At 51.8% G+C, this 23,821-nt stretch overlaps 1 protein-coding gene across 2 annotated transcripts in view; it reads left to right on the top strand.

Annotated features, from left to right (window-relative positions):
- COL13A1 (collagen type XIII alpha 1 chain) overlaps nt 1-23,821 on the top strand; it is an 88,787-nt gene that overhangs the window by 28,237 nt on the left and 36,729 nt on the right. For both annotated transcript variants that reach the window (XM_072040344.1, XM_038181527.2), the window contains 15 exons: nt 1,256-1,282; nt 3,752-3,787; nt 4,331-4,357; nt 6,897-6,947; nt 10,699-10,734; nt 12,131-12,157; nt 12,637-12,663; nt 13,688-13,714; nt 13,816-13,842; nt 14,112-14,138; nt 17,867-17,932; nt 20,847-20,963; nt 21,411-21,452; nt 22,296-22,322; nt 23,064-23,099. In XM_072040344.1, coding sequence (XP_071896445.1) covers nt 1,256-1,282; nt 3,752-3,787; nt 4,331-4,357; nt 6,897-6,947; nt 10,699-10,734; nt 12,131-12,157; nt 12,637-12,663; nt 13,688-13,714; nt 13,816-13,842; nt 14,112-14,138; nt 17,867-17,932; nt 20,847-20,963; nt 21,411-21,452; nt 22,296-22,322; nt 23,064-23,099 — 600 coding nt within the window. Of the gene's footprint in view, nt 1-1,255; nt 1,283-3,751; nt 3,788-4,330; nt 4,358-6,896; nt 6,948-10,698; nt 10,735-12,130; nt 12,158-12,636; nt 12,664-13,687; nt 13,715-13,815; nt 13,843-14,111; nt 14,139-17,866; nt 17,933-20,846; nt 20,964-21,410; nt 21,453-22,295; nt 22,323-23,063; nt 23,100-23,821 lie in introns of those variants that run through there.

Below are 23,821 nucleotides of genomic sequence, written 5' to 3'. Positions count from 1 at the left end.
AAACTTAATATCATAATGAAAGATTGAAGTCTGGCAGAAACACATGGGACCACCGGAGAAGTGCTGACAATATGCGCTACCGTATCCTGCCTCGTTGCGACCCCTGAACCTGTCTCCGCACGCAGACTTTGAGGACAGGCCGTGAGGAGTGCTCCAGCCAATGGAAATAACAAGAGGAAGTCAGGCAGACCGAGAGTCTTTAGCCAAAGTGGGATGTGTCTAGGGCTAACAGCACCCTCGTCTCGTTCAGGACCTCTGGGTTTCCAAGGGGCTGGTGAGCGAGACCGGCTCAGTTGCCGTGAGCAGAAATTCACTGCTGAAGAGTCGAGCAGAGTCTTCCACATTGCCGTAGGAAGTACTTCTTCCCTGCATGTTTCTCATGATTAAAACCGGCTGGAAACCCAAGCTTATGAGCAACCCACTGGGGCTCCTGCCTGGCTGGCTGTCGTACGTGTTCTAGACGGTGACCCCAAAGCGCTGGCAACCTCTCGCCCCTCTCCCGGGTTTCTTTCCCAGCTCGCAGAAGACAAGATGCCAGGTGGTAGGGCTCAGCCCCTGGTGCTGGTGTTGGCACCTCAGGAACGCGCTGAGCCCAGCCTGTAGTCTTGGCCAGCTGGGGGAAGAGCCAAGGAAAAGGATGAGCAACGCTCCCGGGAGCAAAAGGAGCCTCCACGCACTCCTCTTGCCCAACAGATGCTCCCACCAAGTCAATCGAGGCTTTGGTGAAGGCAAGGGCAACCCGCAGTCATGCGAGAAATTTGGTGAGATCGGGACTAAAAAGGGGCAAAGGAAGGAAGGAAATGATGAAATCATGCAATAGGCCTGAGGTTCCCGGACTCTTTTCGCTGTCTGGACCACATCCGAAGGAAAAGATCCTCTCACGGACATCTTCCCTCCCATTTCTGAACATGCAACATTTCTGTGGCAACTACAGCAATTCCATACATGAAAAATTAATATTTAGCAGATGGAAACTAAGGAGGAAAGTCAGAGCCCTGTAATTAGCTTGTTCTCCACGGACTTGCAGATACCTTGGAGCCCATGCGGAGAGCTGTGGGTAGAGCCATGCTGAAAGGAGAGAAAACTTTACGAACAGGAGATTAGGAAACCCAGGCAGTCAGAGCTGATGGCCAACAAGCTGTGGGGAGATTTTTAACCATCCTGTTTCCTAAAGCCTTGTGATTCCTTCTCTTTATGAAGACCCCCATTCAGATTTTGAAGCTAACTTTCACTTTTTCTGTGCATTTTGTTTCAGGGTCCTACAGGAAGACCAGGGCTTCCGGTAAATACTCCCTTCTTTCTTTTTTGTTCCCTCTCCCTGTCTGGCAGTAATTCCATCTCCAGGGTTTGTAAGCAGGGAGAAGGTAGAGGTCTCACACATGGCTTGTAACAGGTCTGGGACCGCAAGAGCTTTGTAGGACCAGACTTTAGGGTAGCGTAGTCCTTATGAGCCTTCCCACATTTGGGAACCTGCTTCTGAAGATGCCTTTTTCAGTGTGAAGGCCCAGCTGAAGAGGTGCAGCGTGCTGTATTCTTGCTGATGGGGCTTGGTAATTGTGGCAGGATTTGCAAGAGCTAAGTCACTCTGGTACAAATGTGGAAGTCCATAATATCTGCATCTGTGATGGTCGTGATCAGGGAAGGAGCACAGGGTTTGGGGTCACAGCAGCTCACCTGGTGACGGCAGCAGCTGTAAGGGGCAGTGTCCCAACGAATGCAAAGCCAACTGTGCTGCTGGCTTCCCCCTGGCTCAGGACAGAGGCTGCTCCTGGCTTTTTGTGCTCCTCTAGCTCCGACACGGGAGCTGCAGGCAGCTTCGCTGGGGATTTGTGACTGACCTACATGGTATCGTCCACCCAGAAGCGCTCTTTCCTGGCTCCCCATCACAGCCAACCTTTCCTCAGAAACATCTGGCATTTATTTGCTGTCCTACCGGGAGCTCCCCCTTTCATTGAGGTTGCTCAGGGGGCTGTAACGCTGCACAGACACGGCGCAGTCACGTACCGCTCCGGCACCAGGTACTCACTGGAGACCAGACACAGCTCAGCCCCGACCTCGGGCTCTTCCTGCTCGGGCACCGGCCACGGCAGAGCCAGCAGAAATAAACTCAGCTTTTACCTTGAACCGTGAGGGAGCGCAGCTCAGGAGGAAAGCAGCTTTTAAAGGGCTAAAAGCCTAGGGAAACTCGCCGCTCTGCTCTCCAGCAGCCGCTGAGTAATCCCAGGGCAGGATGCTGACACCGGGAGTTTTGCTCGCTGCTGACATGCAGAGATAGGCAAATATTAGCTGGACTGGGAGCCCGCGTAAAAACCCTAGATGAAAGCAGTTTCCCATCATCTACGAAAGTTATATCAAGCAGCTGCTTAGTGTTTTGTCCATCTGCAAGGGATGTTCTTGCAAAGCAGCTACTGCTTTCCAGTTGGTCCAAACATGAGCTGTGTGGAAAGAAATGTACCCAAAACTGAACGGCCTCCCCTCTCTGCAGAGGGAAATGGCTGAACTCTCACCAGGTCGTGGCTGGATCCTGGCAATAACATATGGATTTGGGATGCATGACCAAAGGAACCTGTGTGTACACCCAGAAAAAAAGTGCGTTCCCCTTCTAGAGATTTCAGACCGCGTTCACAGACATTGGGACTGGCCCTGGGGAAGGCACAAAGAAGTGGCATCGATGAAGCAGTGCCTCCAGCTGCAGAAACTAGGAAGCTAAGTTTGTGTCTAGGGCTGCAGGCAGCCATGGGCAGGAGAACATCAGAAAATCCCAAACGTTGCTGGGAACAGAACTGAGAGATTGTTATCGTGTCATTTTTGCAAAACATAGAACAAAAGTGATGTGACTGCTGAAGCCACAGCAGCTGATTGCTGAAAGGATCTTTCTGACTGGCTACCAGATCTGCACAGCCTTTAGTTTTGGCAACCAGGAATGTAGAAAGGGTTAATTTTAAAAAGCAATATACATTTTATTTTATTTTTAATTACAAAGTCAAACTGAACTGCAAGAGGCAGGAATCTGCTGTGTAGGTAAGTGGCTGAAGGAAATTGCCACCGGTGTTGTCAGTGTGTTTACAAGGCTCTGTTCAGCGTTGCCTGACCCAAAGTCATTCCCCAAACCGCTGTTAGGATTGTTCACACCCTGACAATGCGCTGGGAAGTATCTCAAAGGGGTAGAGGACACCGAACACAGCTGCTCGTATGTCTTCTTCCAGACATGCTTTTTCCTGTGTCAGCTTGTTTTCCCACATTTTTTTTTTCCATGCTTCTGGACAGGAGTGTATTCTCAAGTCTAAGAGAATCCTGTTTAAAAGTGATAACTCTATAAATAAATAGCTAACACCAGAGATGACTTTGGTGAAGAAAGAGAAAAATGTGACAGTTGACTACTGCACGAAGCTGGTTCCCAGGACGTGGATTTTATGAAGTGTTGGAAATTGGGATTAGATTTTGTTAGGCTGAACAAAAGGCTGACTCTTGCCTTTTTTTTCCCTTCCTAAAGTCATCTTATGTCATTTCTATCAGGAGACGTGCTGGTTTGTCATATTACAAAGAAACCAGTGGCTTACACAGCTGCCTTGACAGGTTGGGGCGCACACAGACGCACTTTTTCTCTAACTTGCTCTCTCCCTCTCTCAAAATCCCCGGATACTTGCACCGTGCTTCTCAGCCGTGTCTGTGGCACAGCTCATTTGTGCAGTTTTTATAACCTTGCTTTTGGCCAGTTTCCAATTGCCTCTGGTTTTGCCTTAATTGCCAGGGAGACAAAGGCGCCATGGGGATTCCTGGACGGCCGGTAAGTCAAAACCTTGTGCCTTGTCCTCCCCCTCCTCTTCCAACCCCTGAGATTTCAGGGGTCTTTCAGGCTGGCCCTTGGCGGGTGTCAGCGTGAGCAAAGCCACCCTCCCCAAGCCCTACACCTGAGGGGCTTTCCTGGTTGCAACAGGGTGGCCTGCCCTGTAAACCACGTACGTGTGGGAGGTGTTTCCATTCCCTCGGGAGCTGCCCTGTGCGCCGGCTGGGCTTGCTAACCGTGGGCTTGCTAACTCACACCACTGCCCGCAGCTGCCCTATCCAAATAACCCTGCCCTGAGCAAGCCCTGTCTGGCTGAGCGCTGCGTTTTGGGGCTGCTCTCTGCTCGGGCAACCTGGGGTGAGGATGGGGAGGAGGACTGGGGTGGGAGCTGAGGCCACCCTGCTCACCCAGACCCCACAGCCTGGGTTTGGGGGCAGGGGAGCACGCTCTTGCCGCTGACGCCTGTGTTTGTGTTTCTTTCTCTCTTTCTCTCTCCCCCCTGCACCCTCTTGCATGTGGCTGTGATGGGTGCCACTGACACAGGGACTAAAAGGGCAACCCGGAGAGAAGGTGAGTCGTCTCCTTGCAGCCCACACTGTCCCCAGCTGCTCTCCTGTAGGGCCAGCCCAAACCCCTTACCACAGCCCTGGCTTTGGGCTTCCGCTCCCCAGGCTGCCCCCTTTCCCCCAGCAGTGTGAGTTTATCTCCCAAATTCTTTCCAGGCCACTCAGCCTCCCAAAACACTGCATTTATTGTTTATGACAATTTACTAACAGTGTAAGAGCTGGCGGGCACATGTAGGGCTCCCCTCAAGGCTTCCTGGGTGTTAACCATTGAGTTTCTTCCCTGCTGGCAGCGCCGCTTGCCCTAACCACCCCTGCAGCTCCCCTCTGCCTCCCAGGGCAGCACAGTCCCTGGTGCGAGCTGTTGCAGGGACAAACAGGATGGAACGCTCCCGTTTCTGACGTGGTGGTGGTTGGTACCCGCAAGAAGAGTGGAATGGATGTGTTTGGGGTGTGTGAATAACTGGGAAACGGCAGCCAGCAGCAGCAAGGTGTAGGAACCAGGAAAGGGATGGACGTTCACCATGCCAGGGCCATTTGCTGCTCTTGCTAGGAAATAGAAAAGCTCAGTGAGGAAGGGTGAGGTAGGACAGATCCTCTCCTTGCTCTCCAGCTCCTGCTTGTTCATTGGAGCCTACAAACATTATCTGACAGACCAACCACGCTTCCCCAAAGCCCTCCGTGAGGCCCTAGCTCCTTGGCCACCCCAGCTTTGTTTTGCAGAGAGCCCTGCTTGCCGCAGGCTGTTTGCTTTATGGGCTGCTCCATCCAAAGGCTGCTGTGCCCAGGGCACTTCTGGAGCTGCCTCTCAGGGATGCAGCGTGCTTTCCAAAGGCACGAACGTGGCCTGCCCATCGTGCATCGTGGGTGGCTAGGAGCTGGGGAGCGGCTGTTTGCTTTTCCAGCAAGGACTTTGCTGTTCTCATCCACGTCCCATCTGAGCTGACACACCAGAAAAGCTCTTCCCCGGCAAGCTGCCCGCAGCTCCCATTCCCCTCGAGGCCACCCTTCTTCTGTCTCTTGTGCAGGACACGTCAGTGTCTTCCTGGACACCCAGGTCTTGAGCTGTGGGGAGGAGACAGCTCAGCTGCTGTGCTGGCAGCTGTTAATTGCCCCGTCCCTCTTATCAGCTGCCTGTTGCTGACTTCTGGTCTTGTTTCTGTGCCCGCTTAGTACAGTCCACACTTCAATAGAGAAGAAGCCTTGGGCAAATCGTGCTGCACTCTCCCCAGCCAATGTTGCAGCTTTAAGACTTTCAGTCAACCCAGAAGAGGATCCAGAGGATCCAAGACCTGGCTGATCTTGGCTGTTTCTGCCTTGAGGATGAAGGCAGTTTGTGTGGCAGGGCACGAGTGGCCAGGGGTTATTGCTGCTAGGATCTCCCGCGTCGAGTCCCAGCTGGGCTGGAAACCAGCCCCAAAGGCTCCATCCAGCCCTTCCCACGGTGGAGCTGGCAGGTTCTTGGTGCAGGAGGGGCTAGACCTCAAGTATTTTTTTTGTGTGTTGGTGCAGCGGGGCTGCAACAATTTTCAGGTACCAAAATGGTGTCAGGATTGATGTCCTTTTAGGATCAGACCCAAACTGTCTGGCTCAACGTGATCCATTATTAATCATACTCCTTGCCTCCATGGCAGACCCAGTCTCTTCCAGAAACCACATATGAGCAAGCCCTTTATTTTCTGGATGTTCCCCCCAGCCCTTTATACTGCACGGTATGCCAAGCTGCTTCCACGTGGGGTTATTTAATTTAGACCTAAACTTTTACATTCCTGTCCGGTCATTAAGTCTCATTTGACCTATTCATAGAATCGCTAGCTTTGCGGTCCAAAGACATGGCAGCTTGCACAATCCCTTTCTGCCCTTTCCTTACCCTGTAATAGAGAATATGCTCTTCAGCATGGTGCTCTCCAGCCAGCAGTATTGCCTACAAAAGATGTTCTTATAAACGTCCACTGGAGAATATTCAGAATCTGTGCTTTTCTTTAAGCTTATTTTTCCCCAAATATTTTTGCTGTCTGAAGCAGACGGAGTGCTTTACAAAGAGTATAGACGATGGGCAGAAAGCAGTCACTAAAATGGAGCTGCATCTGGGGAGGAATGTGAAAGGTGCCTAGAAAGTCCTGCACTGTGGAGGGGATCAGGGACTGAGGCTGAGCATCAGCAGCAGATATTTTCAAGGGGTAAATGCCAAAGAAAAACAGTCATCTCTTGAGCTGAAGCTTGGCCTGACACCATGATGTGTTCTAACAACAGTAAGGGTTTCAGGCAATCTTTCACACTTGTAAGAGACAGAGCCTGCAAGTGTTTGACTTGTTTACAGTTTGCCTTGCTGTGCAGCTTCCATTTTAGCTCCAAATGACAGCTCCTCTCCCAGAGTGCAGGGTAAGAGCTGGGGGAGGCCAGAACAGCAGCTGCCTCATGAGCCCTGATGTTCTCACACCTTGGGCACCCTCATTTAACCTCAGTCTTGGTGGGAATGTCTTTTTTTAAAGTATTTTCATTTCTTCCTTCGTTCAGCCCTTTCCTTTTCTTCTGCCTCTCTGCAGGGTGCTCCAGGAGAAGCAGGCATGTCCATCATTGGGCCCCGCGGTCCACCCGTAAGTGGCTTTTTTCTCTATTTTTGACTGATTCAGGATGTGGGCAAGTTACAGGGAAAGACTTAGGAGGGGCAGCGAGACAGCATCGGTGGGAAAGAGCAAAAACCCTGTATAATGTGGTTCTCGTGCTGAGCCATGCTTGGTTTTATACCACTATTATATACTATATATAATGAAATTACAGCTCATGCTCCAGAACAAATGAAGAAGCCTTGCCTCGCAAGGAGACCGTAGTCCTGTATTTGAAAGGAAGAAGCATATTTCCTTCTTGAGGCAGGGCCACTACCACTTTTGAGGAGACTATCCCTTTTTTCTGGCTGATCTCAGCCTTTGGTTTCATTAGTGAAGGCCAAAAGCCCTGATTTTGCAGAAGGGCAGGATCAGGGCTAAGCTGGTGACTGGGAACTCATACAGATGGGTAGATCCGAGTTGTTCAGAGGTCCTTATCAGTACCCAAAATCTTGGAAACTCTTTGTCAGCACAGTTACCACAATCTTGAAAGTCCTTTTGGTGGCTGGGGAGCAGAGGAAAGGCCAGGCAGGATTTTGCACCGCACTTCAGCAAAAGAATCCACACAGGGAGTCAGCCAGACAAAGCTTTTTGCAAGCGTGGGGTAATAAAAACAGGCCGACAGGACGTGAAGGGCTGGAGCCTTGGCGTGCCCTAAGCTCTGGATGCTTCTTGCTCTGCGGTTCAGCCGTCAAGCCTCTGCTTTTGTGCAGATGCAGCCAGTCCTCCTCACTCCATCCCCGTGCAGCCTCCACCGGAGATTTCCATGAGAAAAGACCCAGAGCCTCAATTCTCTCCCTCCCGCTGGGCACTTCCGATTTTGATTAACCTGTGAAGAGCACCGTCCTTGACCTGCGAAGAGGATGGGCCGCCGGCGACTTTTGTTTCCCAGCAGAGGTCAAGTGAGAGAGACCTAGGCAGCACGAACGCTTGGCTACATCTGGCTTTCCAATTAGCTTTCCAAAAGCCCCGTGATAAGTGTTTCTAACAAGAAACAGCTTTGCAGGGTCCCAGGCACACCTGCCCGGCACGCTGGAGTTTGAGAAGCAACAGAACTGAAGCCCGGGATGTGAATGGGTGCCCTGAGCATTTGCTACCCAGCAGACGGTCCCTCCAGCCTCTGAGAAAGGCCACCCAGCCCTGTGAGCAGATACAGAGGGTAAATGCCGCACCTTTTTTTTTCTGTTTTCCTCAAGCTGTAGTGCTCAGCCTCCTGCACAGCGTGGAATAGCAATGGGAGAGGAAAGCTGGTGGTCCCTGGCACTGTAGGTCCTGTAGATGGGGACGGGCACTGCTCTTTTCCTGCAGGACATGTGCCTGGTCTGCAGGACAAATTCTAATGTTTGTTTCAGTGCTGCTTATTTGCCTCCTTGCCTTTGCTGCTGTTTGGGAAAGCACAGAACATGCTGCACCCTGAAAATGGCAGAAAATGGCGAATGGTACCTAAAATGGGTTTTGGCCTAACCTGGTCAAAGCTCTGAGGTGCAAGGAACGGGGCAGCTCCCCGCTTTCCACCCCAAAGCCTGTTGTGAAGATGATCCAGTTTCCAGTGGAGCTGGTGATAGGTCAAAAGGATGGCTGAGCACTGAAGACAAACACGGGAAGCCCGGCCAAGGGGCCACTTGGGAAGACGTGGGATGAGAAATAGTTTCCAGATTTCCATTTGGAGGTTGAAGTTTTCACTTGAGCTCAGAGCTGCTAAACTTCTGGCCGGAGAGGGACAGTGTGCCGATAGTGGCAGAAACAGATGATCTCCACGATTTGGCAGCTCCCAGGATTACATACTTCATAGGATCAACATCTTAAAAAGAAGACAAGGAAAAACAGCTACCCAACAAAAACAGTCTCTTGGAATTGCTCGCTGCTGAACTGTTGTTTTGGCCTGATACCGTGCAAATCACTCTGCCGGCCTCCAAGGAGAGGGAAGCAGCAGTCTGTAGTCTAGAGAGGAAGCCAAATTGCACCATTTCCAGATTTTCTCCTTAATTCTTTTTTTAGCACTTCTTGTCCAGGGAGGCTTCCAACAGGGAACCAAAATTAATGAATTGTGGCTAGGCTCTTCTTGCTTTTTGCCTTTTCAGAAAGCAGCGGTGGACAAATCCTTTAATTTATAGCCTATCTTCCCTCCTGGTCACTGGCCAACAAGACCAGGTGGTTTTATATGTATCTTGCAACGCAAAGCAAAGCTGACCAAGTTCAACTTAGCAAAACTAAGAAAACAGTGCAAATGTGATTCGGTCCTGCTAGCACTGTGTAGAGAAACACAACTGTTTGGTGCGAGTCCAGGCGCTGTGGTAGGAGCAGCCCTCAGACTGTGCAAAGAGGTTCCTTGCCTTCATTCTCTGCGGGGTCAAATCCCCACTGAATATCTCTGCACAGGGAGGATGGAGGGGATGTAACCTGAAGGTTTTCCCTCTCCTGCTGATGTGGCTCCAAGAAGTCTCCCAAGGGGACAGAAATTATTTGCTATAGCAAATCTCATCAGCTCCCTGCAGTCTGGCAAACCTGTGCCCTTCTTCCCCTTCCCACATCACCACACAGGATGTTAAGGTGAAGAAGCAAACCCTTGCTCATACCCAGCTCTTTCCTAGGAGACCTTTGCAAGGCTCAAACAGTCCAGTCACGGTATCTCCAAGTGCCTAAGGAAGGCATTTTCTTCCCCAAAACGAAGCTGAGAAGGCACAAGAAAGCTGGGCTTCTTGTCATCGCAGCACAGCTTTTAGGGAAAGCAAGCTGGACAGTGGTCACTCGATGAGCATGGTACAGGATTTACCTCTTCCTGCTATTTTCATCTACGTGGCTTTGCTTCCAGATATGCTGAAATCTGGTCCACCTTCCTTCCTGACTTGGCTTACTCATTTTTTTGTGAAGTCCTCAAGTAAAGTGGTATCTTTACTGGATGAGCAAAGGCCTAGGGTATTTGTGACCTGTCACAAGCCCTAGAAACTGTACAATTATGCAAAATTAGCAGCTAGGACAATTACAATTTTTTCCTTTTTTTTTTTTTTTTTTTTTCCTTGTGTTTTAAGTGAGTAAAGAAGCTGCCAAATACGTAGCGAGCTAGTTTGTTTGCTGTACCTGATCCCAAAATGGTAGCCAGCACTGGCTAGCCAGAAAAACACAGGGGAAAATAACTTGGTGCTCATGTTCCTCATCACACCGCCTAACTCTCCTTTTTCTCATAGCTCTTAGAGGAAAAAAAAAAAAAAAAGGCAGAAAAAAAAATCATCTCTTCTCCAGAATTATTTGTGAGGAAAATGAATGCACTGGGACATGCACATTAGGGGAGGAAAAGAGGAATGGCTGTGTTTAGACACCAGTGACCTGAGAGGTTTGTCTTGCACAGAGCAGCACCCTGCATTAAACGCCTCTGGTTTATGGCAGCAAGAATTGCCATAAAATGAGCTCAGCCTCTGGAACGTACTCCAAAAGGCTAGCGTATGGGCTAGGGACACCCGTTTAATTAATGTACAAACTTCAAGGAAACGGCTTGCAGTCCAAGCTGGACCTGCTCCAGCATTTTGCTGGCCCTGTACAAATTGAAGCAGGGATGTGAGATTTCCACTCCTTCCCAAGTCGCCTTCCCCTTGGAGGGAAATCAAATCAGACCTTGGGTAACTCTTCAGAGAGCTGCAGGATAAATGGGCAGAGGCTGAAGGAAAGGTTCCGTAGAGAGGACAGGGGGTTCATCAAATTCCTCTTCGGTTCCTCTAAACTGCTCTCTCTGTTTTGCCCTTTCCAGGGACAGCCTGGAACTAGAGGTTTTCCTGGATTCCCGGTAAGTGTAACTGCTAATTTATGGGGTACGTGTGTGCAGTATTCCTAGGAAGCATCATTAGTGCTCGCTGGAGCTTATCATTTCTGTCTGAGACCAGGGACCTGACCTGATCACTGGAAAAAGTAGCTTTTTCTTCACTTGTTTTTCTTTTTTTTTTTTTTTTTTTCCTTTAAAAGATACTTATGGAGGGGGGGAAAAAAAAATCCAAAAGGAAATTAATTTAAAAAAAAAAACACACCACAAGTGTTAAAATAACATAGTTGAAGCCAGATCTGTTCAGTAAAAGAAAACCATCCTGTGAAAATACCACCCAAACAAAGAAAATAACCCCAGCTAGGCGAAATTCCAGCCCTCACTGAGCTTTCAGGTGATTCTGCAGTGCAGCAGGCATCTGTGATCCAAACAGGTCCCACACGATGCAGTTCAGCTGGGGACTGTGAGCTGAACTCTCTGGTCATGCCAAAGAGAAAGGACAAAAAGCGCAGGAAGGGGGAGATTTTTCTCCAATGCTAAGTTACAGATGGGCAAGGGAATGGGAAACAAGCCCAGGAGAGGACAAAACAAATATCATTTCAGCCCTACGGTTGCTGGCAATGCTCTCCGGAGCATTGAGGCTGCTGGAGAACTCACAGGGTTGCTATTTATTCTTGTGCACTTCTCCTGGACAACCAGGAAGCCTAAGGCGAGCACCAACACCCCTGGCGCCCCTGCTCCCGCCAGGCAGCTCAGCTGCTGCTCCGTGTGCCAGAGCAGGTCTGCGGGGGAGACTCACGCCTGGAAAACAGGAGGAATTGGCAGTCTGCGAGCTGTCTGACTGGGATCTGCGGCTCTGCCCTTTGTGGAAAGGGGGGCCCTGAGCTGCCCCCGGGCTGAGGAGAAGCAGATCTCCCCCCAGCCCTTGTGGTCTTTGGCTTTTGGAGCAGCAGAGAGCAAATCGGCACGGCTCAAGAAGCGCCGGGTGGGACAGCGCTCTGCAGAGCCTGTTTCTCATCAGGCAGTACCTTCAAAATGCTGCTGAGCTGTGTCACCTCTTCCCCGGGGCGCTTTTCTTATTCGATCATTTGCAAAAATTCCTCTTCCCCCAACGGTGGGTGCCTTTTAAAATCAAAGTCTTGAGAAAACTGTGCTGATTTCCAACTACTTTACAGGACGGAGCAACGAGAAATGCTGCGGGTTTTTGCAAATTGCCTGTGAATCCCTCCTGCCTCCTCGTGTGTCCAGCTTTGCTGCTGCAGTGGGCTGACAGTGAGCAGGTCCCTGCAGGAGCAGTGAGGATGCTGGGGTGGTAGCCAGCTGTGCAGTCTTGCAGCACATAGAGCTTGCTGGGACAAGTAGACAGACACCCCAGCAAGAGCATTTCTCCTCATTTCTCTTTTTTTTTTTTTTTTGATTTCAGGGCCCTATTGGCTTGGACGGCAAACCGGTAAGCAAACAGCTTCTCTCAGGGCTTTGTGCCCTCCCTCCTGCTATGTCCCACTGGCCTGTCAACCTGCCTGCTGCAAAGCATGCTTTAGAGAGGGTAATTTTGCAATGTCATGCACACGCGTGGATTAAAAGAAAATTAGAAGGTTGGCAGGCAGGAGGAGACCACAAATGCCTGGGGGGAGATGCAGGAGTCAAGAGATGAAGGGAGAGAGAACGTGGCTGCTTTCTTTCTAGGCAAATCTATAAAACAGCACTTTGCAAGAGCATCAGCCTGCCTGCTGCAGGGAAAGCACTTTGTTCGGAGTGTTTTGGGTAGGGCGAGTGGTGTCCTGTTAGGTGCGCAAGCGAAGCTGCATGTGCTTGGCGTGTCCACTCCCTCAACAAAGTACCTCCCAAGGCAAGGGGTAAGCAGGAAAAGCCAACATCTTCTAGAAGTTATGATAACTGAAGCTGAGACACGTTGTCTTTCTTTTGCAGGGCCATCCTGGACAGAAGGGGGAAATGGTAAAAAAGAATAATAATAATAATAATAATAACAAAATCTGTCTGTTTGTGGCTTCTGGGTTAGTTTGGAAGGACATTACTCAGCTGGAAATGAGCTTGTAGCGAGGCTAGAGGTCCTTTGCTTCAGCCACTGCCCTCCCTAATCCTGTAACTTGCAGCATGCTGGGGTGCACGTCTGTCATTTTTACATTACGGCTATCGATTCATCATGTCACAACAGCAACTTTCTAGTTACGCATGGGATATGTTTTCCTTGCAGTTAGCAATTATGTTCTTTAAATATACTCTGGGAGCTGACATTTTTCGTGGTTGGCCTCATAGCAGAAGTAAAAGTTGATGGAAAGTTTTCTGAAAACCCATCTGGTGGCTTTCAACTTATCTAACCAAAAACAAGCACATTTTTCATATTAAATATCTTCCTTCCCCCTCTTGAAGCTCAGTTTCACTTGCGCGCTGTACCGAAATGCTTTCAGTCGCGAATGATAAACTCGGGCCGCGCTTGATGGCAACCCAAATGCGGTCTTGTTCCTCTTGACATCTCTGATGATGACATCCCCGAACACCAACGTGCTAAGCTAGCAGCTCTGTAGTCACCTTCGCTCACTGAATTTCTGCGTGCTCTCTTCTGCGCGTTCTGTTTTTGGAGCCTGGGTGTTGGTGTAGCCTCTGGCGAGCACATGTTGCAGATCCCCTTCCCTGCTCTGACATCCCTCACTTGCGCAACCAGGCTTCAGTCCTGGCCGCCGCTGGTTCCATCCCAGCGCATCGGCTGAGGGCCCAGGAACAATAAGGGTGTGTTTTCCTGATGATTTTCCCCCTCTCCTAATAATTCCCCCACTACAGTGCAGCCAGAACATGTGTGTGTTTTCACTCCCCCTTTCACGAAGGGCCCAGAGCTCTCTTGGGAACTTTTCGCCACAAACGTGTTTAAAATCTGAGCTTCCACCCTATGCTGAGAGTTTTGTTGTCTTGTCACTGTAAATGGGAATTCCCCTCACGTTCATCACAATGTGTTTCTTTAAAGGGTGCTGCAGGTCCCAGGGGACAACCAGTAAGTACCCCATCTCGCAGTTCTACCTCCCCGATCCCTTTCCCCTCGCATGCACCGACCTCTCTACTGAGAGCTTTTTAAAAATCACTTTTCTTTTATAGGGACCCCCGGGACAAAAAGGAGAAAAGGTAATTTTAACATGAGATGTGTTGAAAATGCAAAGTAAATTAAAAATTAAAACTAAAGACTCTGAGTGGCCGAGAGATGCAGGAGAAACAGAGGGCTCTGGGGGCAGGGGGTGGAAGGCAGGCTGCTTATCAGGTGTAAATTGCCATGGCCTCACTGAGTTCAGTAGGGCCGCAGTGATTTACACCTTGTGGCTCTGACCCTGCATGTCTATTTTGGTCCTTTCTGTTAGCGTTTTAAACCCTTTCCTTTTAATCCCATTCTTTCGCAGGGTCAGTGTGCGGAGTACCCCCACAGGGTAAGTCATTAGCGTCGTTATCGTCTGTCCTGTGCCTTCCTGCATGTTAATCCCCCTTCGTTTGAGTGGCTTCTTGTTGGAAATACAGATCTCTTCATTAACGAGGTGCCTCATCCAGGCAGCAGCGCCCGGCTGATTGATGTGTTTCATGGAAAAGCTGCAGATAAGGTTTTCCAGGAGGGATGTTGGTCTGTTCCTGCCCACCGCGGCTGACTCCCGGCTAAATGCTGTTGTTGCTTCTTCCTGGAGAGCCTCTGTGCCCCCGTGGGGTTAGACACGGATACGTGGTGGAGACCAGGCCTGTGTCCTTACCCCAAAACCCAGTGAAACCTGGGGTTTCTGGAGGAACAGAGGTGCTCCAGCTCCGTCCCTCTCCCACATCTTGTATGGCCAGGAGCAGTACAGGGGTTGCAGATCCCAGGACACTGTATTGCCTTCCCTCTTTTGTTGTTCTTCCTCCTGCTGTCCCCAACCCCACACAGAGCCAAGGGGAAGGAAGGGTTGTGCTCCCTGCCTGAAGATGAGCAGGGGTGGCCACGGCGCTGTCTGGTCCCCCATGAGCTGGACCCCAGGGTAGAGAGGAGGCACGGAGGGAGGACCGATGCCAGCAGTCGCTTAATGAAAGCCAGGATATTGCCCCACTTGCCTCTCTGTCCTGGCCTGGTCAGCATGTACCACAGCCAAGAGAGGAGAGAGTACATCGTGGGGTTTGAGGGGATTACAGGGGCAAAATTTAACCAGCTCTAAAAACAACCCGAGCGCTGGAAATCCACTGGAAATGCATTGGAACGACATCATATGAAGCGGCTGGAATTTGCAATCTGGGTGTACAGGGAGACAGGCTTAAGGGCTTTCTGTTTATTTTTGATGAGCCTCCGGACAATTAGCTGGGCTCCGTGCCCTGTCCCCGGGGGAGCAGGGCCCTGGATGCTCCGTGTGGCAGAGCCAGGGGCGAGATCGCAGCTGGCACTGAGGGAGATGGGGACGGTGGGCATGTGCCAGCCCGGGTACAATAATAGCGGGTCAGCTGTGTTTCTTTAGGCGAGCAGGCTCACTAGATTGTTATGCTAAAAAGAAGCGAGCAGCAATGTTCACCCCAGCAGTGTCCTGGATTCTGGTTACAGCCCTTGGCTCCTGTCTGTCCTCAGAGCTCAAGGTGAAAAGTGGGGATGGGACCTGCAGCAACACGGGGAAACCTGCGCTCGCTCCTGGGGTGAAGGTGCCCTGGGGTGACTGCAGCAGGGTGGGGACAGCAGGGAAAAGGCTGGAGCAAAGCCTCACATCCCAGCAAAGCCTCAGGGGGTTAGCTCTGGACTCACCAAAGCAGCAAGCTCAGCATTTTAAAAAGCCCACGGGTCATCCCGAGGCATTCCAGGATGTGCTCGTGGGAAGAGCGACTGCTGTCAGGTCAGCCCGTGGGGGGCTGTCCCAGAGGGTCTGCTCACAGGCTCAGGGTGCGAGCAGCCAGCTGAGGTGCAGTTCCCTTTCCTCCTCCTGGAATGAAAAGGAGGATGAGCCTCAGTAAAAAGTGCCATACTGCAGTAAAAGTGCCATCCGTTTGACTGAACTGAAATTTGTTCTTGCTTTACTCATGGACAAGGACCTTTGTCAGAAGCTCTGGTCAGGGAAGGGAAAAGCAACATCCTGGAAAGCCAGAGATGTCATTTCAGTTTTGTTTGGCCTTTGCTTTCTTAGGAAGGAAATGTAGGTTAGGATGTATGCCTTGGCTCATGCTGCAGTTTCCTATTTTTTTCTTCTCTACGAGTCTGTCTCCCCTGCGGCTCTGCGAGGGACGATCCCAGGCATGGGGCTGCACCTTCGGTGTGGGCTGGCTGTCCCCAGAGCGCTGCCCTGGGGTCGGGAGCCCAGTGCCAGGAAGAGGGGGAGCAGCCGTGCTCCCTCTGCTCTCCAAAACGCCGTGTGTCTCACTGACCCCCTTTGTCACGTCTTCCCTGTCCCCTAGGAATACCTAAGCACCACCCTCGCAGCCCTGCGCTCTAACCAGATCCTTACGCTGAAGGTTTGTGGGTGACGGCGTGGCGGGACCCGGTTGCGACGCAAAGGCACAAGGATGCGCACCCAATATTGCACACTGCTTGCTCAATGGGACACAGAGGGGCAGGGCAGGAGCTGCCTGCAGGAGGCCTCGGGTTCCTTCTCTAAATAATCCTACGTGCACCTGAATCCATCGCTGGATGTTGTCTCTCCTCTGGTTTTGGGAAAGCTCTTACTGCTTCCCTCCACTTGCTTCCTTCCCTTTTCCAGCATCCTCCCTCTGCTTCCCTGTGAGCTGCATAATATTTCAGATACACTTCAGCACTCGAGGAGACAGACAAAGCCAGCTCAGATGGCTCCGGGTCACTCATACAGGCACACCTTTTGTGCTGGTTCACAGCAACATCCCCCCCAAGAAGGTCAGCTCAGCCCCAAATGCTCTCCTGAGCTAAGGGGCCTCCTGCACTTGTCTTCTAAAAAGAGCAGGACTTCCTCCAGATAGATCAGCCCGGCTGATTTTCCAGCAGTGCTTTTATTGCCATAGCTGGGGGCTGTCAGGATCAGTATATCGGAGCACAGCCGCCTGAGCATGGGGCAGCGCTGCGATGTTGGGTGCCTGCTTCCCTTTGTAACGGGACCGGGTCCTGGCCTGCACCGCGGGCGCGAGGAGCGGCGTTTGTAGGGACCAGGGCACGCCTGGTGCCACGGGAGACCTGCGGGCACACCTCCGAGGGCACAGCTCACATGGGGAAAGGCTGCACAGCAGGGCCGGGCTTTTGTGCCTGAGCACAGAAAGCCTCTTTCTCTTCTCCCTGTGTAAAACCAAGATCGGCCTCAATGGAAAACTGATAGGAACAGGAAAGCGGATCAGGGCAGAGGAGCATTCCTGGGCCTGGAGCCGGCACGGTGGGTGCCAGGCTGACAGCAGCATGGATGCAAGTGGAAACTGGATACAGCACAAGGATGAACAAATGCTCCCGAGCTTTCGTGCATTTGATTTCTGCGTGTCCGGGTCAGCTTTGTGCACTAGGGCAGCATTCCTGGCTATAAGCAGTTGGAGGCTGATGTTACTGTTAAACAAGGAAAAGCAAAGCGCAGTCTCCCAGGGCAATAAAGACCCTGCTTGGGGCTCACCAAGGTCTCGTCTCCTCCCTTGGTGGTGTCCACGTGGCTGAATGCACCATGCTGGTGCCCCGACGCCTGCTGCTGACCCCAGCTAGCTCTCTGCACTCCCGTCCATACCCCAGGGACTGCCCACAGATACAGGCAGTCTCTTGAAAGGGAAGGGGGAAAGAAATAGGAAATCACACTTGGGAAACTTGGAGGAAATCAACCTTTTGATAGTCGCCCCGAATCTGATGATGAGAGATGAAGGGAAACCGTCCTGTCAGTGGAGAGCTTAGCAAAGCCAGTGTGTGTGGGGGGGGTGTCTTGCAATAAATTCTGCCGGAGGAGAGCAGTGGAGCGGAGTCAGAAATCCCCTGGGTGAGTTTTATCTCTGAGCAGTGAAAGCTGTGCAGCGGGAGGCCGGCGAGCAGCACGTCCCCCTGTGAGCACCGCGCGGCGCGGAGGAGCTCGGAGGTCTGCTGGCAGGTCCCCGTGCCCTGCGCGGCGGTCGACTTTGATGGCAATCTCTCTGTTCCCCTCTTCTCTGTTCTCTCCCCTGGCTGCTCTCTGACTCTCGGTGCCCTAACGGCCTCCTTTGCCCTGCGACCTTCTGGTTTGATCTTCAGCTGTTGCCTCTCCTCAATTCAGTGCGGCTGGCTCCACCTCCGGTCATAAAGAGACGCACTTTCCAGGTAGACTTCTCCTCCTCGTTGCCTGTTTCTAAGCCTACTCCGATGCTTGCAATTAATCAGCTTGCTACCTGTCTGTCTTCCCCTGCGGAGGGGCTTCCAAAAGGCTTGGGCAGAGCTGAGGGACTTGCTTTGAAGTGGAGGCAATCTTTGATGTGATAATATGGCTAAAAAGAAACGCAGCGAAGCCAGTTCTTTAAATGAAAAGAAATGGGCCATGAAACTGCTCTCAGGACTGTCGACAAGCAGTCTCCTACCTTAAAGAGTCAGTTCCTGCGTATTCAATCTCCAGAAGAGGCTGGAAGCCTCTTGCTGAAATGTAGCTCATGTCTGTGAAATTTAACTGAGATGAATGAATAGGCAAACGCTGCTTCTGAGGGCTAGTCTGGCCTAAGACACTTGGGAGAATGTGTTTAAATAAGCTCTTATAATGGTTTCATTAAATTGCATTAAATCTTTGTGTAAACACATTTATTTTGGTTTCCAGGGCCATAACTCATGTTTAGTTTAGTTTATTTTGGGAATGAATTCATAAAAGGAATTACGGACATATGAATGGTGAATAAGAGTGTCCGTAGTCAGAGTTCATGTGGCTTTTAATGAGCCCACTTTAAGCTCCCTCGCTCCATCCGTCGGGATTAGCTTTCCTGTGCAGACAAACCGCTGTAATTACCCCACTGAAGTGTGCTGGGCACCCTCTACCAAGCGGCTGGGTTTTGTCACCCAGCTGCACGTCTAGACAGTCAGATGCTAGCAGGGAGCTGCAGTCTGCAGCACCACGAGGTGCCTGCCCCTTGCCCAGTGCTGCGTAAAACCCTAACCTTAACCCTTGGGCCCGTGCTCTCGGTCCCGTTCCTATCAGCTCGGCGTTCACACCACGGAAAGCCCCGTGGCTGGCGCTGGTTGCCCTTCAACACGACAATCCAAAGAGCCAGGCCAAGGGCTGACCTCTTGGGAAGGCTTTGAAAGCTGAAGTTCCTATCCAGGATGAAGTGGGAAACTTGAATAGCTGCCCTGCGTCCTGTCGTCAGCCAGGGCTGCAAATTCTCCCCGTTCCCAGAGGCCAGCTTCACCGGAGGATTTTGCCCTGATCTCTTTTGCTGCTGCCACGTTCGTTCCCTGAGCACGAGGAAGCGTAATCCACGCCTACAGATCCGCCAGCACCGAGCAATTCCAGGAGCCCGGCGTTTCAACACCAAGAAAAAAACGCAAGGCTGCAGAGTAAATACTCGCACCAGTGTTGGAGAGAGGAAAATCCTGCCGCTGCCTCGCAGCACATCGGCAAGACCTGTGCATCGCCGAGGCACAATGAGGGTGACCAAATGGCGTTCGAAAGAGCTGAAAAATTCGCCCCAGTCAACAGCTAAAAATACAGAACGACATCTGAGGAGCGTGACACCCGATCTCCACCTTACGGTATCCGCTTACGGGCCAGTTAGATCTGTGGGGGTCTTTTCGTGCTGAATGCATTAATAAGACCGCGGCCATGTGGCAGTAACATTCTGCACGCTGAGGGATCTGCATGGATGGGCACTCGCTATGCCTTACACACGAAGCCAACACGAGGAGGGCTTTGGGTGAGCCCCCTGCGGCCAATCACCGTGCTGGGGCAGGGCTCCTGCTCTCCCCATCCATCTCCACATCCCCTGCCAGGGAGCCAGCCCCCGCTCCCAGTTCCCCAGCCTCCCGTCCGCCTGGCCCACGCCTTGGAAATTTTTCCTCTGAACAGAGCTCACGGCGGTCGGGCTGAAATTTGCAGCTCCTTTCTTTCATTTCTCATTCTAAACAAAGCAGATGTCCCCATATCTCCGTGTTTTCACCACAGGCAGCCAGGATAAACATCACCCTGGTGAGGCACGCGGCCAGGGGACAGATTTCGTGCATTGTCCTCTGCATATGCTGTGTGACAGCGGGCTCGGTTTTACCCAGCAGAAGCAATGCAGCAGACACCCAACGCTTTACAATGGGGGAACCACCACGCTTGATCCCTAGCTTCCCGTGGAAAAAGAGCCGGTCAGATTTAAGTTGGGTTGCCCGCAGCGGGGTGTCACGATGTGGCCACGAGGAGAGGAGCCCGTGGGGCAGCAGCAGGGCTGGAAGAGTTGTGATGGAGCTGGATCCATCGCTTACAGATCAGCAGTCTGGTATTCAAGCGGGGCGCTTCCAACCCACTGTCTCCGCAGCGCCGCTTGGTCCCGAGTCCTGGTCCTCGGGGCCAGATGACATTGCTGAGGCATGAGCCGCAGCCGCCGGAGGGCTACCGAGGGGAGGAACCGGCTGGGACGGCCTCGTTCGGGGAGCTGGAAAGGGCAGGTGGCCCCGCATGCACTGCCTTGTGAAATCCTCCAGAAACTGGCTCTGCCTGGCGGACGTAGGCCTGCTTTGGGTGAGCTCCAGAAATGCCATGATGATCATGTTATTTTCGTTCGCTTTTGTGGCATTTCTGCTTTCGGTCCTTGGAAAAACAGAGGGAGCCTTGTCCAACACACGGAGCGCGGGGGGAAAAACAGGCTGAGGTAGGACACTGCGGCTCTGCCGGAAATGCCAGCGCAGCCACGGGAGGCTTCGCTTCACATGTGACTGTCAAGTGCTTTGGAAAGCCTCCTGAGAAGCCCAGGAGATGTCTAACACGTAAATTGTACTTCACCGACTTGCGAAGAAAAAGGAAAAGATCTGTTTGGACTGCTCGGTCATCTGTAGATCCCTTTGGGCTCTGAGAAGGTGGCCTCGGCTGGCTTTGTGACCTTGGGGAGCTGTCCTCAGGAGGGCTCTGCCTCTTGGAAACCTCTCCTGCACTAACCTGGGGCTTGCTTCTGCCTCTTCTGCTTCGGCCGGGCTGACCTGCTGTGGGTGGCGGGGTGTTGGGGTGACGGGTTTGCTCTGCCTGCTGATAACTTCTTGTTTTAACAAACCTCAGGGCGAACAAGGACAAGCAGGAATCCAAGGTCCCCCGGGGCCCCCTGGCCCGCCAGGGCCCTCTGGACCGGCTGGACCCGAGGGAACCCCAGGACAGCCCGGGCCAATTGGGCCGCCCGTAAGTCTGATTAAGAAAAAGCCTTTCAGCTTCCTCTTCCTAGAGTGCAGGCAATTTCCTCTGGCCTCTGCTGGAGCCACGGGCGGGGGAATTGCAGGGGATGCGGGTGTGTGGGGAGGAAGAAGTTCCCAGGAAGGAGGGAGAGCGGGCGGGCACCCTGTGCTGTTGCTATCTGGACACACACGTGCGAGGGGGTGACACCAGCCCCGTTTCCTCCTCCTCTGCAGACGGAAGTAACACGCAGGCTGTAATTATCCCCCTCGCAGCAGAAACCTGGCTGATAAAAATCCCTGCCGTGCCTTTGAAGTCCTGCTCCTGTCCTGTCTCAGGCTGGCAGCAAGCAGCCCAGGAGGGCGAAAACTACAGCACCTTGTAAAATACAGCCCGTTGCTAAGTGTCAGGGGACAGAGCAGAAAATCGTGCTAACGTGCCTCTCTTTTGCAACAGGGCCGAGTGGGAGAACCGGGGAAGCCTGGCAGAGATGGAAAGGTGGGTACCAAAACCCAGCTCCCCTCCTGGGTGCTCTGGGGAGAAGCGTGACGTGCTGGCCCCTGTGAAAGGAGCTGCCATCTGCAGGACTTTTCAAGGCCTTCCAGAAGGACAAGCAAGTCTTGTCCCCTGAGGCCAAAGTGCCTCTCTCCACGTGTTGGAGTGTCGGGTGTCCTGCAAGCATCCTCCTCTCTCTTTGAGCTCTGAGGAGCCGAGGATATGGTGACTAAACATTTGGATTGCCATAAGCAGGCAAAATCAAGGGTGATATAGGTATCAAAGCATGTCTGGGATAGTTTTCTCCTCCTGTCTGCTCACATCAGGGAGGCAGCTCCCGTATGGATATTTTGTTTATTTATATTTACGTGCACGCATATCCGGTGTGCTTCATGGTTCAGAGCAGGTAAATTGTTTGGTTATTTCTCATTTCAAAACACAAGTGGTTTGTTTGTTAATATATTCTCTCTATTTAGCTAGTCAGAGAAAGCTGCCAATGCCTGATTTACTCCAGAGCTGCACAGTGGGCTGGGAAGGAGTTTCCCAAGCAAAGCCAGAGAAGCAGGAAAGATTCTGGAGCACAGTGCACGAGGCAAAGCAGCTTTTGGTCTTTGGATTCTGTGAGATCAGGCCTGGGGGAATGGAGCAGCACGGGCACGAACTATTTGGGAGTACAGGTTAAAATGTTATTTACCTACATGAAGAATAGGTCAGGGATGTAGCTCACCTAAGCAAGTCATTTCTGTAAAGGTGTATTTCAAGCCAAATCAGTCAGCATCACCCCAAAGTCTGTATAATGTTGTCTACATTTGCCAACTCCAGTGTCTGCTTTGATTTTACCTACAGGGCTTACCTGGGCCTCCTGGACCAAAGGTGAGACATTTGGCCTCGCTCAGAGGAGCAGGGTGATAAACTGAGAGGTGGACTCTGCTGGCGTGGGGAGAAGTGTACATTTTGAAGGCTGGAGGAGGGGAAAAGGAGGTTACATCAAATATCTGAGAAAGATTTCTGCCCCAGCTCTGTATTGCCTTCGGGGCCCAGCTTGCTTGCTGACTCATGGGTTTTACCCTGGCAAAGTGTCTGAGTTGCATCTCAGCAGAGCAAGGCACGCCTCATCAGCCCCTCTTGCAAAATTCTTTGCCACACACAGCTTTATTGGCTTCTTCCACTCTCAAAGCATTTACCAGCGCTTCAGGAACCGATTTTGCAATGCTATTGTTAACTCCACCACAGTTTCCCATTTATTCACTTGCCAAAGTGCAAATGGGGGGGTGGTTGTTGTTGTTTTTCAGCTGCAACTGCCCACCCCCATTTGTTTTTGTTTGAGATACTTAGCCAGGGTGAGGAGATAGGAAGCACGGAGCTGGGGCACAGAGCTGGCATGAGCTCCCCAGCTGCCAGTGGGTTTTGTATCTTTCCTGCTGGTGTCAGTCACTGCAGGTAACAGGGACACCTGGGGTTGGAGGTTCAGCGACTTGGGGGGGTCCCTCTGAGCAAAAAAGTGAATTTTCCTCATGCAGTGGCCTTTCGTGCCAGCATCTCGTCGGGGGAAGGGGCAGGGACCTGTCCTTCTCAGCGCAAGCATCACTTTGTTTTGTCTTTTTCCTCTTGCAGGGAGACCCTGGGATTCAGGGATACCCCGGGAGAAAGGTAAGAGGGGCAGTTCCAGTGCTGCTAAGTGAATTCAGCCGCACAGATGCCTTGTGGGCTCCTCTGGAGCTCTCTGCCCAGCTCTGCTGCTGCTGGACCAGGGGCTGTGACAGGCCCACAGATCCCATACTGTCACCTTGAACCCTCCAGCAGTAGTGGTATGGATTTCTCCCTGTCTTTGTGCCTCTCTACAGCCACTTCCAGCCTGAGATCTGGCTCTTGCGCTACCTGGAAGGGCCAAATCCTGGCTAAGTATAGCTCCCTGCAATAAAGCAGGGAAAAGCTGATCCTTTCCCTGGTTAAATTAGCATCTGCTAATTAACAGCAGGGTTGAGTCAAGTCCGGAGGGTGTAATGGAGACAGAGAGACAGGGGAAAGGCGCAGAGGGAGATCAAAGGAGGGAAAGGGAATGAAGGGACGCTGCTGAAGAGACGTCATCAGGACACAGGGAAGGTGAACACTCCCAGCAGGCAGGAGTCCCGTGTCCTGTGTTCTCCCTGCGCTGCTTTATGGGTGCTCTGTGAGCAAAATGGCAAGACCTTAGAGCTTTTTAATTAGTCCTGTATAAACTGAGAAGTTTTTGTTCTGTCAGGAAGTGGAAATTATAGCCCCCGCGGACCACAGCCCACTCCTGCAGACAGATGCAATTTATTGCCTCCTGTCCCAGTGAACCATCGGTTTTTCCATTAAGGGCCCATCCTGTTCTGAGGGCACCGGGCGGG

Source organism: Anas platyrhynchos, chromosome 6 (genome assembly GCF_047663525.1).
Source record: "Anas platyrhynchos isolate ZD024472 breed Pekin duck chromosome 6, IASCAAS_PekinDuck_T2T, whole genome shotgun sequence".
NCBI classification, from domain to species: domain Eukaryota; kingdom Metazoa; phylum Chordata; class Aves; order Anseriformes; family Anatidae; genus Anas; species Anas platyrhynchos.
Note: the sequence above shows the minus strand (reverse complement) of the source record. Positions and strands in the feature narration are given on the sequence as shown.